Consider the following 18,865-nt stretch of genomic DNA (forward strand, 5'->3'; position numbering starts at 1 on the left):
AGATTTACCTGACATTTTCTATCTCCCTACCAAGCAATGCCACTAAATATTAGCAATCCCTTGTCTGAAAAAAACCCAAAATATTAATTTGAAATAGTTTAAGTATGAGGTAAAAAAACTCAAACTTACATTATTTTTGCTTTTGTAGAGTTTATAAACTTCTTGATTCTATTCCAAATGGCAGGCGAGGGCCAGCACCTCAGAATTAGAAATCCACTAAAATAATTGTAATGGAAGCACACAGACACGCTTACCAGTATATTCTTCTATCAGCCTTGAATTGTGGCAGAGAATCAAAATATCCATGGGCACTGTGAAAGGCGTCACGTTTATCATTTAAAAATAAATGTTAGTTGGAGATCTGTTAGTCTGAAAGCGACTATATTCATTTGATTAACTGTTGAATCGTAAATCTATAAATGCTGAGCGCCAACTTCCCTTCAGCTTGTAGGGGAGGAGATTTACTGCAAACAAAGCATTCACGCCTGTCAAGATGCACCACCAGGAGTCCTACTGAAGTCTATTGAGGCTACTCCTGGTAGTCAGCCCTATTCCAAGTATGTGTTTGCAGGATTGGTCCCTAAAAAGCTAGTTAGAAGTAACAAGAATGAGAGAGACAAGGTAATTTCTTCCCCTTATCCCATCATCTGGAGTTGGGTCGTCATACTAGCATCCACCATCTTCATCTGTGAGGCAAAACTAAGGTCCGCCTGCTTACCAAGGGTAAGGTAAGGTAAGACCCCTGGCATACTGAAGGGTGTCAATCGCTAACTGAATGATCATACAAAGCTTTTTTCTACCAATAGTGAAAACAGTTCCATTTACAACCTCAGCAGAGCCCACCAACTGAGAGGTCCATTTACTCCAGTCATTCACCGTCCTAGGTTACTGGTTCTAGTAAAGAACAAATACACAGTTTAGACTTCTATTTATTCACAAAGAGCTGTACGAGCCTCAGCAAATGATCGTATTTTAAATACAAATAAATATCACAGTAGCTTTCGAAAGGGAACACAACCGCAAGCCTGATTCAAATGTAGCTATTTCTAAATTCATATTCAAAATAGAATTGACCAGCTTGTTTTAAATAACGAGTCTAAATCCTCTGAGGACTGCAAGTGTGAGACCATATCACAGAAGGGTAAAAACCTAAAACAAAACAAAGATCCAGTCTGCACATTATTTTAGCAGACGGCATTGCCATTCATCGGGGTGCTAAACCTGAAAGGAGGCTCACTTTCTTCAGACACCTGGGTAACAAGAAAAGTTAGAAATCAAACAATCACTAAAGACCTACTTTTAAACAATGATCCATTTCAGGCTTTGCAAACAGTGCATCTCTCATACAAGTGAGAAACTATGGTCTAGATAGATAGTTTAGAGGCTTTAAGGACATTTTATACAGAACTGTAATTATAAATTGCATTGTAAAATAGGTGAACAGTTTTAAGCATACAAACCTTAGTTTGCCATAAAAATGAGAAACATTTGGTCTAGAAACCCTGGGCAGTTTAGAGATAATTATCTCTTGTTTGGAAATGTAATGGTTATCAGTCTGGGTAAACCATTCAGGCCTGACTGGCAAGGCAGAAAACTATATTATGGTTATAAGAACTTGCAGGGAGAGATTGGACACCGTGGCAAAACAGAAGTACATCTACTGTACCAGTGCATGAAGCTGTCTCCATCATAACTCCCACTTGTCACGCATATCCAACACTATATTGTGCACATAAAGGAACTAAAAGTTTGCAGTTTTATGGATCTTTTCTCAGATCTTTTGGTGTCGCAGAGAATGTTTAGGGAACAGGCTGCGCTGTGTGATGTTTTAAGTGAAATGCCAGTCCATTAGAGATAAATTAAACACTTTCTAAAGCAAAGATAATCCCGACAATACAGTAGCACCGCTATGCCACAGATCCCTGTCACTCACATTTTCCTAACAGTCATAACCAAGCATCTTTGCTAACCAATCAAAAAAAGGAATTGGCCTAGTTTGGGTGGATTTCTGAGGTAGTGTTTCTGACAGATATCTCTGGGGCAGCAACATTACAGTGTCACACTGTCACGTCTGGTTTATGGAGAATAATTTCTTCGGGGGATTACATTTATGCATGCTAGATATGCTACTGTAAAAACTTTAAACAGCATTGTCACACACAAAATTCTACTGTTTTGCATGAGATTTCCAGATACATATTTTAAGTGTTGCTATTTTAGAAGCAGAGTAAAATTCAATTATGTATAATAAATTAATAATTCCAATGCACTGAGAGAGAGACTTGGATTTCTACAACTGTTCTGAAATATTAATATTTAAAATGCTTTTGCTGTCCCATGGCTAGATCTGGCTTTAATTTAACAAATTGAGGTGCAAAACAGATTTGCTGCCTTGTGTATAAATATTGCATGTATATTTGCTAAAGACATTGAAAAACCCATTTAAAGTTAGTTGTATGGAAGATGAAAAGGACTTTTTATGGTAACTAGTGAATGTTTATCAAAATTCAGTGTTTTCCCTCTGCTTAAAAAATATTTAAACCAAAAATATTTAAACACTTCCTATGTTTGAAGGGGGAAAAAAAATGGTACTTTCTTAAATTTAACACTCAGAATTAAAATGGAAAATTCCTTGTTTTTGCTTTTCTATCTGCATACTGGCTAATGTTTCTGGTCTTACTAATGAAACCAGACTAGCAACATGGATTGTCTAAATGTTAGTCACAAGATTTGGATAGAACCTTATTTTTTCTGGACAGCATTCAATTCTGTGCATACACTGACAGTTATCAGAAAATGTAAAATGTTATGTTATAAAACACTGTAGCGTATACAGTGAGATTGGGAAGGACAGTGCCAGCTGAGCACAATCTACAAAGTACAAAAGCACTGGAGGATTTCAAAGGTGTATAAAACAGTCTTTCTTGCTACCATTATCCATTCATAATCATCATCTTCTAAGTTTCCAGGCCGTTCTGGAGTAAGGAGTAATCCTTTTTTTATCGGGTGGTTTGAAGTAGGAATAAGCTGGTGGTGCTGGATATTCCGCATCTGGATTCTCTGCCATCATTTTCAGCTTGGCTTCAATGGCTTTTATTTTTGCACTGACACTAGAAAGGGGAAAAAAAGTGGAAGAGATAAAGTCTAGTTTGTCTTTTACCAAAGACTGAACAATGTTCTCAAATAATTCAATATCTCTTGCATCAGAATATTCAGATGTGTCAGGAGTAGTTAGAAGGTGGCTAATGTTACTTTCAGAAAGGGGGTAAAGGTGGTAACCAAGAATCTACCAGCATAAGGATTGACGTACAATTGCATTTTGAATGCTTTGAGCGTTTTTGCTAGTGGAAGATCTGAACTGCAATACTGCAAACAAAATAAGGATCCCCCCCAGCAAACAGATGTTCTCTTGTTAGCTTTGAATCAGGAAAGCATGCCTAAAGTCTTCTCACTACATGCAAGTAATGCTACTTTACAACTGGTCTGAGCAAGTTGTGATACCCCCCTGGAGTCAGCCTCATACAAAGCCACTGGAAGTCGCAGGGAAAAATGCAAGTCAGGCACTTCCTTCAACCTCAGAGTCAATGGAATTTTCCAGTCCTGGGTTCCAGCACAACTGTGCTGCCATTAATATGGAGAGACTGTTTTTCCAGCTTTGTCAGAGCTCCTTGCAAAGGAAGAAAATGCCTCTGCCCCATCCCAAACTCCCAGAGCCCTCTGGCACCAACACCCTCCTACTAGGTAGGGCCAGGACAGTATCCCTTCCTCAGCTCTCGTCAATGCAGCTCCTCAATCAGAGCACTGGGTGTTTACTACAACTCCTACGTTCAGCCAGTGAAAACAGCCCCACATGACAGTGACCAGCAGAAAATGGCTAGTACTAGTGCAAATTTCTATAAATTTCAGCCTAGTTTTCTTTATTTACTGGCAATCCAGTTATACCCAGTCCTAATCCCCATATAATGCTTCATTTATAGAGTGCAGAATAATTATAAACATTTATATAAAACATTTAATTCAAGGGTCACAAAGTGCTTTAAAAATATTAAAGCTCACAGCTTCCCTGTGTAATAGGTAAACAGTAGTTTCAATTATATGGTTTCTCTTAGTGGACTATAGAGTGACCGCTTTTCTCACTTCTTTATATGGAGTCTTTTCTCTTGAAGCTGCTCTTTTAGATCCAATCTTTTGCAACCATGATTCAGAACTGTTATCTGATGAACAGAGCATAAAGTTATCTGCCTGTTTATTCCTTTGGAGATGTTTAACTTGTAAATCATCAAGGAAACTCATCTTAAGAGATCAGGCTAAATCAAAATTAAGTAAGGAAGCATCTAGGTGTGTAGTTTTCCCATTGGACTACACGCCTAGATGCGTAACAAAGGGAAGTTCAATGGGATTAACTCTCTTTCCTGACTTCCAATCAAGAAAAACATGCACAAGTCTAAAAGGACAAGCTCTATACTGAGGACAAAACAGACAGGTGGGGAATTCAAAGATCCGTAACAGCTCCCCTCCCGCCCCCAATACTTTCTGGCACTGAATTTGATGCGCAGTCCTCTACTCCTGCAGGTCTCTCTCACTGCATTTCTCTTCAAGACCAGGGCTCTATCATAACGAGAAGTGTTCAGTATTTTTCTATTCCAGCATTTTCGCTTTCATTTTGGAGATGACAGGGAAACTGAAACATGTTTTTCTCATCTAGAATGTTCTTCTAGAGTCATAAGTGAGAGAGGCTGGAACAGTTTCTAGGGCAGCTGAAATTTCAGTATTCAGAATATTGCATGGTGCACACTCTAATAAAACAGTGTTCCTATTGTGGCTACCAGGAACTGAGAGAGACAAATGGCTATTACTGAAATACATCTGAAAAATGTGGGCATCTTTGGCCAGGTGTGGTCATGTGACTGTGATGCATTACTTTTTTTAAGTGTATCGGGTTTCATGTATCAATAAAGAGAAAAGTTAAGGTCAAAATTGCTCTGCATCAGATCAGTTATTTTGCAGCTTGATCCGCATTCAATAAGTTACAGTAGTTATAGTAACTGTTTTAGTTAGGATCCAGAAAACAAAACACAAACAAAAAACCTCAATTATGGGCCCATTTCTGCTTCCACTGAAGTCAAAGGGAGTTTTGCCCCTGGGCTGATTTGGCCACATTTTAATTATGTAGGTTCCTACCTTAGGTGAGACTGGGTTGGCTCAGTGCTGGAAGACGGTTCAAGACTGATTGGAAGAATTTTTTCATTTTTATTATGATCATATCTCTGCGGGTGAGAAAAGAGACTTTTAGTAATGATACTGCTAAGTGAACCTGGATTGAAGACAAAGGCTCAGAAACACCAGGTTTGCCAACGGACACACTTCCAGTCTGGATTAATCTCACTTTATGTTCTGCTGGCAGAGTCTGTACAACTTTTACCAAATAGCCTTTAGGTTAAGCCACACAGTAAAATGTAATGGTCCTAACGAATGTATTTGTTTTATTTGAAAATGCTTCTGTTTGGCATTTACATATAGCTAAGATGCTGTATGATTATCATGTGCACTTGATTTTGGATCATTAAGGCTTATCCTACCACCATTTAACATGCTTAGAGTTGCTTCTTATGAGCATGGTGTGTGGTGGTGGGGAAATATCTGAAGTGCGGCATGTAACAAATAGAGCCATTGGCTCAAGGCAGGGGTTCCCAAACTTGGTTTGCGGCTTATTCAGGGTAAGCCCCTGGCAGGCTGCGAGACGCTTTGTTTACCTGAGCGTCCGCAGGTACGGCTGCTTGCAGCTCCCAGTGGCCGTGGTTCACGGTTCCCGGCCAATGGGAGCTGTGGGAAGTGGCGCGGACCGGGCCACCGCTTCCCAGAGCTTCCATTGGCTGGGAACGGTGAACTGCGGCCCCCGGGAGCTGCGAGCGGCCGTACCTGCAGACGTTCAGGTAAACAAAGCATCTCACGGCCTGCCAGGGGCTTACCCTGAACCAATTTTGGGAACTCCTGGTCCAAGGTAAGCCTACCATAGGGTACTAATAGATATGACCTTTGTAGAAGCACAGCGTAGAACTAGAAGGGAACACAGAACACTTGTTTCCTGTACGAATGCAGTCATATGGAATTCCCCTGTGGAAAAGTAACGCATTCAACAACAGTTCAGAACCAGCCCCCTTCAGCAGAAGGCAGTTTGTGAGCCTCTCTTTTCTGACAGCAATGGGCCTCCTGAAATATTTTCAATGTGTTCTGCTTCCGTCTTTCGCTTGGCACAAATTCAGGTTTGTTTTTCTGTAGAACTGCTCAAAACGACGGCATCTAGTAAGGTTTTTTTCTTTTTAAAGCCTTGGCTGTTCATCCTAAAACTAAGCAGCGTGGTGCTGGTATTATCTAAAATAAACACTTGTCACAATAGGCAAAAGCCTCCTGCAGTTAAATCTTTCCATTCAGAGAATTGCAAATGCTGTTGCAAACTGAACTAAGGTATTTTGCACATTATTTGCGATACTCCCACACTGCTTGTGCATTAGGTTTTTCTGCAGAATTCCTCTCTAAGCAAACATTTGCTGTATTGACAAATTCCATTTATGGTCTGACCATTTTTCATGTCTTCTGACAGTGGCCAATGCCAGGTGCTTCAGAGGGAATGAACAGAACATGGCAATTATTGAGAGATCCATCCCTTGTCATCCACTCCCAGCTTCTGGCCATCAGAGGGTAGGCCATGGTTCTCATCCTGCGGGCCACTTGCGGGCCAATCAGTACAGAGCTGCGGCCCATGTGACATCCTCGGGACCATACAGGTAGTATTGGATGTGGCAATGGTAAATAGGTTGAAAACCACTGGGCTAGAGACACCCAAAGCATGGGGTTACATCCCTGGCCATCTTGGCTAATAACCATTGGTGGACCTATCCTTCATGAACTTATCTAATTCACTTTTGAACCCAGTTATACTTTTGGCCTTCACAGCATCCCCTAACAAAGAGTTCCACAGGTTGGTTGCGCATAATGTGAAGAACTTCCTTTGGTTTGTTTTAACCTGCTATTAATTTAATTGGGTAACCCCTGGTTCTGGTGTTATGTGAAGGGGTAAATGACACTTCCTGATTCACTTTCCCCAGACCATCCATGATTTTAATAGACCTCTATCATATCCCTCCTTAGTCATCTCTTTTCCAAGCTGAAAAGTCCCAGTCTTTTTAATCTCTCCTCATGTGGAAGTTGCTCCATACCCTTCATAACTTTTGTTGCCCTTTTCTGTACCTTTTCCAATTCTAATATATCTTTTTTGAGATGGGACGACCAGAACTGCATCCAGTATTCAAGGTGCGGGCGTACCATGGATTTATAGTGTGGCATTTACCGTCTTCTTGTATAGAGGCGCCGACTTCCCCAATTCCTGGGGGATGCTAGACCCCCACTCTGCCCCAGGCCCTCCCCCCACTCCACTCCTTCCCCCAAACTCCCACTCACTCCCCACCCTGTTCGCCCCCCCACCTCTTCCTGCCACCACTCCTCCCCCTTCACCCAGTGCTTCCTGAATGCTGCTGAACAGCTGGTCCATGACAGGCAGGAGGTGATGGGAGGAAGGGAGAGGGGCTGATCAGCGGGGCCGCCAGCAGGAGGGCTGGTGGGGGGAGGAGTTGATCCGCGGGGCTGCTGGATCAACTATTTTTCCCCCCAGGGGTGCTCCAGCCCCGGAGCATCCACAGAATGGTTCCTAATATTCTGTTCACTTTTTTGACTGTTGCTGCACATTGAGCAGATGTTTTCAGAGATCAACTATGACTCCAAGATCTCTTTCTTGAGTGATCTCCTTCAAGAGCTCTTGCTAATTTAGATCCCATCATTTTGTATCTATCGTGGGGATTACATTTTCCAATGTGCCTTACTTTGCATCTATCAGCACGGATCAAACTTTGCAAGTAGTTCTTACTACAGTGCCTCTCAGAGCAAAACCAACATGTGTCAAAATGAAAGGTAAAGGTGATTTGTTTTTAATAAGAAATGTGTTGCTTTATAAATCAGAAGTAAAAGAATCTACCACCTGCAGGGCTTTAGGAAGCAGAACAGAAAGACTAGGAAATGCGGAATCAGTGACATACCCTGTCAAAAAACAGTACTGGGGAAGGAGTGATCGATATCCTCAGCCTCAGGACATAAGCCCACCACTAGCTGATCTCTTGTGGGCAAGTTATTATGGAGATTCTAAGACCTTCTAAAGTACTTGGCGAGATTGTAGACAGGACGCTGGCTTTGATGGATCACCGGTGTATTCCTGTGTGCCAGTTCCCATGTTCCTAAATTTTACTGGGATTATATCAATACAATTGATAAAAATCTGATCCTTAATATTTAGCACGTACAACTGATTGTGACAAAAGACAAGCAGTCTGCAGAAAACATTCATACACAATTTCTAAAGGGTCAAAATATTGAAGGAATAAGATGGGCAGCAACATTCGTATACCAGGATACGAACAAAGTAAAAGCTGAAAATAAGATCACACAAGAAGCTTACACAAGTTCTGAATGCTGAAGTGAAAAGTTAAGAGTACAGAGAAGGACAATTATGCAACTCGCCCTGCTTTTGATCTAGCACAGAGAGAAGATTTTTGTTTCAAATTATGCCTCCTCATAAGGCCGTTGAGGTTTGCAGTCAAATGCTTACCTTTACCTGCGCGTGTGCCCATCGCACCACCAGCTTCTTGGAGAGGGCGAGCTTACCATTGAGACACTGGATTGCTTGTTCTGCTTCCTGCGCCGGAAGACAGATCAGAAAAGTCAGTTGGTTTATTTATTATCAAAACCCGTCCAAGGCCCCTTTCTTCCATGTACGAGGCTGATGTTCAGGGACCGCTGACAAACATCATACAAACAATCTATGCTAGTGTTCAGTTAGTGCTTCTGGGAATCCCAAACACCCATGCAAGCTACAATGCCCTCAAAGCATTTCAGAGATTACTCACAAGGAAAACTCCTTTACTCAGATCAAAACAAAAGCATCACAGAAACTTCCAATGAGCCTGATGTAAGGAACATTGGAACCGTGTTTCAAGGTTTAAAATTGCTCTGTTTCCTATGGGAAACACCTGCAATTCACTATTTGTATTTCGCTCAGTATTGCTCGCCTAAACTACTGACTTTACACCTGGACTCTGTTCAGTATCAGCATTAGAAGGATTTGAGAATGAGACAAAGAGATAGAATATGAAGGACAACCACAGACCACACAATCCATCACGGATTTCCTGAATCCTTCATATTAACCGGCTGATCCAGACCCGACCCTACTGGACCCTGCTATTTCTTCCTATCCAGCTTATTTGTCTGTAGCTACCTCTGAAAAATGAGCTTCAAAAGGTTCAATTCAAGTCATCCTTGCTTGCTAAAAATGGCAGAGGATGGGGGTGGGGGGAAGACGATAGTCATCAGTATGTTGTTTGCTTTAACTTTGAGTTAATTTCTTGCTCATTACTTTAAAAAGCATGAAAGTTAGAATTACAACAGCATCTTTCACTTCTTCTGCTGCCTCAAAGTGCTTCTATGCAGTGATCCCGCTGTTAGCAACCTTCATTGCAGTATTATTTTCCCCAGTTCCTCCCTTCCATGCATCAGTGCTCCAATGTGACTTCCTGAGCCACAAGGGAGTGATATTGAGCTGTATGTTGTGGCTTTACCCCACCTCCTTATTGGTGATACAGCAACAAAGGAGGAAGGCTGCACCAAACAAACACACTTTACTTGTGCAGCTCACAGCGAGACCCAATCCTAGTTGAACTGTGACAACGTTTGTGACTATGATACTACAGGTAACTGAAATTTCAACCTATGCTTTATAATGCAAGATAAACCCCACAGAGATCAGAAGGGAGTACACACTCCCAACAGGTGCACAGCATTACACAGGTGGAGAATTGTACGAGGGCGGGGGTTTGTGAAGCATCAGGGGCTGGAAGAGTAAAATATAGGGAGGAAACAGCAGCAGTAGTCCTACGTTTAGTATGCTACACAATTTGAAACAAAGAATTTATATGGGTTATCAACAAGCACCGTAGTACCTTGTTGGGGGAGGGATAGCTCGGTGGTTTGAGCATTGGCCTGCTAAACCCAGGGTTGTGAGTTCAATCCTTGAGGGGGCCACTTGGGGAACTGGGGCAAAATCAGTACTTGGTCCTGCTAGTGAAGGCAGGGGGCTGGACTCGATGACCTTTCAAGGTCCCTTCCAGTTCTAGGAGATGGGATATCTCCATTAATTTATTATTATTATTATTATTATTACCCTACTAGACTACTATCCAATAAATCTAATGGCTTGCCCATTAGAGTTAGTGTCAAAAAGCTTTAATAAAACAGCCCCAGAGAGGTGGTGGGGGAACCATCACTGTTACTTCTAGGCACTGCACCATATGGGTGGGGTGGGTATGCAGAGGAGTTTATGTATTGCAAGGCACTTGGGCACCTCCTTTTTCCCTTCATTATTGTCTTCCATCTCATCTTTCAGTTGATGTAGTTAATTTAGACAGTAAAGGTAATCAGCCAGTCACAAGGATCAAATGTTAAGAGAAAAAAAGCCAACATACCTGCTTGGTTTCAAAATTCACAAAACAGTATCCTCTGGGCTGCCCCTCCAATGCACCTGACTTATGGAACAGAAAGTCAAATTGCTTTACTTTGCCAAATTTCTGAAGGAGTTTGAGGAGATGGTATCTGAAAAGAACAAACAACACAGACATTTATAGGCAACCTTGAACAGGAGGTTACAACAAGGAAATTTAAAAAGCGTGAAGAAGTCATCACATATAATTCAGTGACTTAAATCCTGTCTCATGTGTGTTCTCTTAAGAGTATGCACCCACTTCCATATATTTGCCAACCAGTCTAGTATACAACATCCCTCTGATAGTCATATCTCAGAGGTACCCAATGTCATCAGTGACTGTTTTGTTAACTACGGCACAAAAGCCTTAGAACTCAATCCATCCCCAGCGGTGCCATCTGAAGGGTTTGCAATCTGGGCTAAGTTGTGAGTCAGTCCCATTTGCCTGACACCCAAATCAGAGAATCAGCAACATACTGGAGGACAAAACTCCATACAGTGACTGAGAAGTGACAAAAGACCAGATAGAAGCTGGTCAAATTTCGCTTTTATGTCAGCCCAGTGAGACCTAGTGATACGTTTCTGGTTGAGGCATATAACCATTGACATGTGCTAACCATTTAATTTTAACTATGGACATGAAGGTTACAGGCACGTTGATTTAACATTATCTTGTACTATTAAATGTGTTTTGTTAAGCAAAGTATAAAAACCAGCCACACAACTGCACATACGGCTAAGATTTTGCACTTGATTTGTCTGCTTTGCAGGCTAGTGCACTAGACACACAAAATAAGGACTAATATTGTTGGTTGAGTTAAAGCTATTTCTGCAAGTTCTCTGAACTTTTGTTGTTTCCTTCCACCACAGTCTCTGGATGATGGCAGCTGATTTGAGAAGAAAATAACTGGACCACACTTCACCTGGCTAGACGTCTTCCTCCATAACAGGAAGTATTACCTAGGAGTTACAGCAGGGAACTGAATCAGGACTCTTGGGAGCCAGTGCCAGGTCTAACAGTGACTTGCTGTACAGGATTAGCAAGTCACCTGACCTCTCTGTGCCTGTTTCCCACTATGTTAAATGGGGAAAATAGTTGCCTCTCTACTGCACACTTAATGTTTGCAAAACACTGAGATTCTTGAATGTAAGTAAAAAAATAAATAAAAACCAGCATATGCACAAACTCAGTGGTTGACCCACAACTGTCAGCGTGTCAAGGACCTTCAGCAAGACACATGAATCACAAGAGCGCACAGACATTTTCCCTAATTAAAGCCTGTTTCAAACATCTTTTCAGACTACAGGCAAGAAAGTTCCAGGAATCTGAGTAAGCTTCCAGGACTGGACAAAGTGGACATGCAGGATGTGTGGTCTTAGAGCAGGGGTTCTCAAACAAGGTTATTACATGGGAGTCGCGAGCGGTCAGCCTCCACCCCCAAGCCCCGCTTTGCCTCCAGCATTTATAGTAGTGTTAAATACAAAAAAAGTGTTTGTAATTTATAAGGCGGGGTCGCACTCACAGGTTTGCTGTGTGAAAGGGGTCACCAGTACAAAAGTTTGACAAACACTGTGTTAGAGGGTGATGGTGCAGCAAATCTTCAGGCCAGTGGTGGATGTGCAAGTTGTTTCAGATTGGATTAAGCAGATTTTATTTGATTGCACAGATGAAATACTGATGTGATATTTCCTACACTATGTTCTTCCAAAAGACCTGTAAACACTCAATCGCTGCTTAGGGGAATATGAACATAATAGACATCAGAAAAGATATTGAAAAAGTCTAAGCAAAAATGGAGGAATTAACAAGATGCTGGCAAACTTCACCACTCCCTCCCTTCCTGTTGCATCCAAGGCTATCCAACCAACAAATCCAGACACAATTTAACATCCATTTCTAGGATGTGGACTCCAGAGGTGCTAAATTCCTCAAGATATGGAGACCATTCCTTGTTGGGTCCTCCAGACCCAGAAAACATTTTGAAATTCCAGGGCCTTTTGAAAGCCATTTTCACGTAATTAGGTAATGTTTTATTAACTATTTTTAGGAGTATGAAAATAGAGCCCTGACCAAACTGTTCTTTCCCCAAATATTGTTTCAAAGTAGAAGGAAACAATGTTTCTGACCATATTTTGTTCAGAAACAAAAACACCCCTAACTTATATAGCTACCTTGCCAAAGGGAACAGAGTTTGTTTTTCTTGTTGGAGCCCACACATCCAAATAGTGACTATTTATTTTTACTTTCTTGGCAGCAGAGTGGTAGTTTGTAACTGTCCTAAAAATACAATAATCTGGAAGATATCTCCAGCAGATTATATTTAGGTCACATTTGACACAAAGACCCTTTATCATCAAGCCACAATTAGCCAAATTTCTACAAATGCTGGCTAAATCTATTCTAGATGAACTAACCAGAATTGCAGGCTTGTATGAGTAAAAAATGGCAGGCTCTGTAGATGCCTTTTAGCTATTGATACTTTTAGATCATTAATAATAATCAAAAGTTTAGCCAATGGGGTTTACAAGTAAAATGAAATTTAGAAGTGAAGGAAGACCTGGCAAGGAAGAATGTAGTCTGAAAAAAAGTGGTCTGTTGTAAAAACTCCATGCTTGAAAACTTTATTAGACCAATCACTTGGGCTACATGGACTTTGAGCTAGGCACACAGATGTGGCCCCCTCAGATTGCTGCAGCCAACCTCAATTTCCACTTCCTGTCATCTGATGTAAATGTGAGACAAACCAGCAGCTCTCCCATTTCCTTTTCCTTTGGCCTTCCTCCTGGCACCCTGAGCGCTATTCAAACACACTCAAGGCTTCCTCTGAACAATGCTATCCCAAGGATACTGAAAAGGTACCGGGCCACATGCTAAATCTATTATTACTGGGAATTTTCCCCCATAGGGAGCCAGTAAATGTCTGTAACAACAACTTATGTACACATTGTTTTCTAGGTAAAACTCATCAGGTTGGAATCTTAGACAAGTAGCTGCACAGTGGAGGAAGGAGAAAAACATACTTTAGAAGCTTACACACAGAGCCATTCGATGGCCACTAAGAAAATGGAAGTCATGTGTGTGTAAGTCTGTAACAAAGGGTAACATTGTAAATACAATATTTGCCTTTCCACAATATTCTTCAAGTAATAACCTCAGAATGCTTTGCAGACAATAAGTCTCAACTGCTGTAAGGAAGGCAACTGTTACACCCATTTTACAGATGAGTAAACTAAGGCACAGCAAGATGAAGTATCACATCACAGCAGGTTAGTGGCAGAGAGCAGAATCCAGATGTCTTAACACCCAGGACTTCACTTTAACTCCTAGAATAAAAGTTCCCAAACTGCAGTTTGTTAACAATGGGTGGTCTCCAGAAGACTTGCTGATAGTCATAGACAGACGTCTGGTCACATGACAGGATGGAGGAAAAAATAGGATTTAAAAAAAAAAATCAGATTTGTTTTAAATTAAATACTTTTTCTTTTAAAAATAAACTAATTTAAAATTAATGTTGAAGTTATGACAGCCTGTATTAAAGGCCTAAATTTACTATAATCTATTAAAATCATTTAAATAAAAATAATGTTCAAGCAGTACATTTGTTGCCAAAGTTTAAAGAAAGTCAAATCACTGAACTGTTGGAAGTCACTGGCTAAGCACCTACAACCAGAGTTTGTTGAAGTGCTAAACTTGCTTTTGACAGCAGTATATTCATCTGCAGGTGCAGAATATTTGTTTAATTTCAGTTTATTTTACTAGTTCACTTCAATGACTAGGCCATTTAAAGTTGAGAAACTGATTGTGAGCTGAAAAAGCAGGAAAGCTGGTTTTCCTCTTCCACTCTATGAATAAAAATAAGGTGAGAGGATGAGAGCTACTAGTTCTATCGTCTAGACATGGTGACTAGAAACAATCAGTTCAGTTCATTAATTACAGATTCTTCCTTTGCTTAATAAATCAATTAGTTTTTAAAACAAAACATGTTTTGATGATTTTTTTCTTATGTATGCATCAAAATTGAGATAGCATTTTAAAATGATATTTTTTAGTTAAAACTCTTTTAGTTCATTTTAACTGAATTCCAATTTCCATCCAAATATAGCTTGATACAAATCATACGTAAAAAAATCATACTCTAGTAAATACAAAATATGTCATTCTCCTTTTTTAACAAAAGTTGTGGAGAATTCAGAATCTGAATAAATGCATGTGAAAATATATAATTGCTTAAATAAACGTGGATAGTTATAGTGTATCCTCCTGGTTAGCAAACAGAATCACCAAATTTGGCATAAAGACTACATTTAACTGCAAGTCAACATGATTTCATGGTTACCAACCAGTCAGAATCAACCTCCTTTAGGAACACTCAACCCACTCTACCACATGATGCTGGTTTACCCTCTTTCCAGCTGCTACGCTGCATTAGACACTTTCCTAATACTATTTTTTCATGTAAACAATTGCTGTAGTTGCCACTGAGATATTATGAAGGAGAGGTTGTGCAAGTATGACTGGGAGAGGATATGTCCATGGGAATCTCACGATTAAGATGCAGTACAGACCATGAAAAAAAGAGAAATTCTGTGCGAGTCCCCTAATAGAATCATGGCCATGGTATTTGCCATGCGATTCATTTTTGCCTGGGCAATAGTCTCCTGAACTCCACATACTGGTGATTAGTAATCTGTGGGAAGCAACACTCCCTATGCTTAATTTACAACTTTTTAATATTCATAATTGTACTGAGATTTGTGCTCAAACATACATATTTTCTACTGCCTTTACAGCACCCAATTTGTGGCTATGGGTTGCTCTTTAAAGGGCTTCATGACTGTAAGTACTCAGTGTTGGGACCTCCATTTAAATAAATACATTTAAAGCCAGTTCTTGAGGAATAACACCCGCTATTGGCATCAAGATGGTTTTACTCAATTTACAAAAAGATGCAACATACAAATTCCAGTGGGCAATTCCCTGAAAAAACAGGGATCGGCTGCAAACAAGGAATGACATTTAGTTTTTACATGTACTTGTCCTCCTGATTGGCAACACGACCAGGATCCCTATGAAGGGCAAGTAAAAGCACATGTCAGACTGTGAAGAGATCTTTTCTTATATGTAAACTTTTACTGACGTGACATGAAAGATTTAGTTTCTTTACTCAGCACTGATAGTTCAAAGTGAAAAGGGCGCTGCACAGAAGTAAATTGAAAGGTTTTTTTAATCCCTGTAAAGGATTTTGTCCTCTGCTGAAATGATTTTTAACTGTACAGTATTACTCAGCAAAAGACTAGCAATCCCTGTGTTTCCTACAGCAACAGTACCCTGGGTTACAAGAGGAACTACAGTACTTCTTTCACTGCTAGTGAAAATAGAATACTCCCACAAAACTGTGACTCAGACCTTTGTTACGCGAACACTAGAATACCCATAGGTCTTAACCCAGAATTATAAAACTTTACACAAATACAGTTCATTTAAAACCAGATGTTGCCAATAATGTACAATTTTTTTTAGTGACTATTTTAGTGCTGGGAAAAAAACTCCTCAGCACAGGAGGAGTAGCTGTGCAAGAGTCACCCACAACTACTCACCAATATGTTTCAATTCTGTTATAGAGGGCCCACCTCCGAGGGTGCAAGTGGAATTCAGCCCTCTGCCTCAGCTGAGACTACCAACAAGTGGACCAATTAATGCAAAAGTAACAGTGCTCTTTTTTTTTTTTTTAAATGAACATCTGATCAGCAGAAGGAAGTGGTCTGAGACACACCAAACTAATTTCACACAGGTCACCTAAGAGCTGCCAGATGGTAACAACGTTCAGCCATTATTGATCTGGGCTGGATTTGAAGTGATGATCTACAGTAAGAGGCTCTAACAAAAGGTCTTAAAACAAGATGTAAGAACATCGCAGGAAGGAATGCCAGAGGAAGTTATACAGCCAATCTATTTAACAAGCATATTATACTCCTTCCCTCACACTGACCCTGCATCCTAAATCCCCAAGGACTTCACAAACAAATATTTCCAAGGGGCCATATATCTAATCATATCATCTTGTGCAATTACTGAATGCAGACAAACCAAAGCAAAACAAATGTGGGGCAAAAAATGGTAATTAATGCAAAAGAGGTGGCAGTAGCCCAGAGCTGAACGACTGAAGAGGACATTACATTAATGATGGACTCCACTTAGAGACACGATTAGAACACTGCTCCCTTAAAAGGAACTGCACTTAGAACAAAAACGTAGCACTTGCAAAAACATAAGGAGCAGAACAAAAATTGGTTCCATGACTGACACACATAAAATAGTCTAGGAAAAAAAACCTATTTTCTTGAAGTGTGTAAACCCTTGATTGTTCTATAAAAACTCCTAAGATTTTTAGTGAACCACACAACTAGAGTCTAATATTTTTACAGCAATCCACCTACCTCCCTGAGATTTTAACCGTACACTTCAAATGTTCAGATATGTGACCACAACATTTAATTTGCATTTAATCATTCCAAGGCCATGGAAATGTGATGCTTACACATTTATTGTAGACAGAAAATCTTGAGATTAGGGTCATGTTATATTCTGTATAGCAGATGATCAGTTACTATGTTAGTTAATTCCCTGTTTAGTCCACACCCAACTGCTGACAAGGACAAGATAGCAAAATAACCACCTCCTGCAAAGTGTCCCAACAAGTCTAAAGTTCCTGAACACATTTTTAGAAAAATAAAAGGATTCTTTTCATCTCCAGATTTCCCATCTCAGAAGTGGCTCTGGGAAACTTCACATCAAATGCACTGACAGTGTGGTTACATGAACTCTCTCACAGGACAACCGTGCAGCAGGAGCTGTACTCTATATCTGCTGTCCACCCCTGGAGCCCTTTCTTACTATTTCACGCCTCTCCCTAGGAAGTACTGAATCATGGTGGTACCCAAGTACTACCCTGGCACCCAGTGAGATCCAAATGAAAACAAGTCAGCAATTCAGGCTAAGCACACTGTTGCACTAACTCAATGGTTTTCATCCTGGGGTCTGCAGACCATGTCTATGATTTCCAAAGGGAAATCACCTTCACTTGAAACTTTTTGGGGGTCCGCAAATGAAAAAGGTTGAAAACCATTGCTTTAACTCATTAATATTATCTTCTAGATCACTTATGGTATCGAAACAGAAAATAGAGAAGGGCGCTATTAAACTATTTAAGATACCATCCTGATGGGATGTCATAAATGTCAACTTTTTAGTATCCTTCTCTTCCATAAAAGGGCCAGGATGACTTATCCACTGTACATTTGTAAATCTTCAATGTTGTTTTCAGATATCTCAGTTACTTCTTTAATGTCACTTGGAACTACTTTTAACACTTCAGTATACAGTGGGTAGTGCTGGGTAAAAACAACTGGGAGTCAGATCGATACCAGCCAGCCCTTTCACTGGATGGTCTGTCTCTGATTTGCATTAGGTCACTAGATACTATCCAGCACTCTTGGTTTACCGCATCCCAAGGGAAGCGGAATGAGCACTTGTTTGGGGGCAATTAAATTGGGACTGGGCAAAGCATACAAAACTGCCAAACTCTGATGGCAAGAAAAGTCTGACTTCATCTGTTAGGTGCTTTAGAGCTGGTTTCTAAAGTATCCTTAAGCAAGTCTTCAGCAGCAGCTGGAAACTTCTAATCTAACTTTTAGCAGTATGGTGGGAATCGAGGAAAGAATCGAGGGTCAGGAAACAGGCAATGTTTTAAGCACAGTATATTCACTTCTTTATCCACGAACTCTTTGCGAAGGTGCCACACAAGGCTCTGAAGGATGAACAGCTCCTAAATATTCCAGATACCCCCAGAAATAATTCATCTGCCAGACGTTATTGAATGCGGCTGATTGTAACGGATAGCAGAGGAACAGGTGCAGCAGCAGACAGAGCCGAGAACTCCAAAAGCCAACAAATTAAGACTTAAAATGCCCCCGGGTTATGGGCGCTGTGATGTGTGGACGTGAAAGCAGTTCAGACTCACTCCGTTATCTTCGGGTCCAAGTTCCCGATCCACAGCCGATGGCCCTCCTGCAGAGAGCCCTCGGACAGGATGGACGCGTTCTCCAAAGGCAGGGTTTTGATTTCCGCCGCCATCAATCTCTGCAGACGAGAAGTGAAAGACGGACCCACTCCGTGACTGCTGAGACAGCCCGGGGGGCAGGAACGCCGCTCCCGGGGGGGGGGCCGGTGACCCACCCAGAGACAGACCCGGACTCGTAGGGGGCGCGGGGGGCGATGGG

The 18,865-nt window shown here is 40.9% G+C and overlaps 1 protein-coding gene across 1 annotated transcript in view; it reads right to left on the reverse strand.

Annotated features, from left to right (window-relative positions):
• Nucleotides 1–2,559: 2,559 nt before the first annotated feature.
• Nucleotides 2,560–18,865, reverse strand: part of RBM18 (RNA binding motif protein 18) — a 16,951-nt gene continuing 645 nt past the window's right edge. The window contains exons 2-6 of the mRNA XM_034793448.1: nt 18,607–18,725; nt 10,569–10,695; nt 8,657–8,743; nt 5,182–5,267; nt 2,560–3,110 (exon numbers count right to left, since the gene is read on the reverse strand). Of these exons, the coding sequence (XP_034649339.1) occupies nt 2,951–3,110; nt 5,182–5,267; nt 8,657–8,743; nt 10,569–10,695; nt 18,607–18,725 (579 nt within the window). The 3' untranslated portion in view covers nt 2,560–2,950. The remainder of the gene's footprint in view (nt 3,111–5,181; nt 5,268–8,656; nt 8,744–10,568; nt 10,696–18,606; nt 18,726–18,865) is intronic.

Source organism: Trachemys scripta, chromosome 17 (genome assembly GCF_013100865.1).
Source record: "Trachemys scripta elegans isolate TJP31775 chromosome 17, CAS_Tse_1.0, whole genome shotgun sequence".
Taxonomy (NCBI): domain Eukaryota; kingdom Metazoa; phylum Chordata; order Testudines; family Emydidae; genus Trachemys; species Trachemys scripta.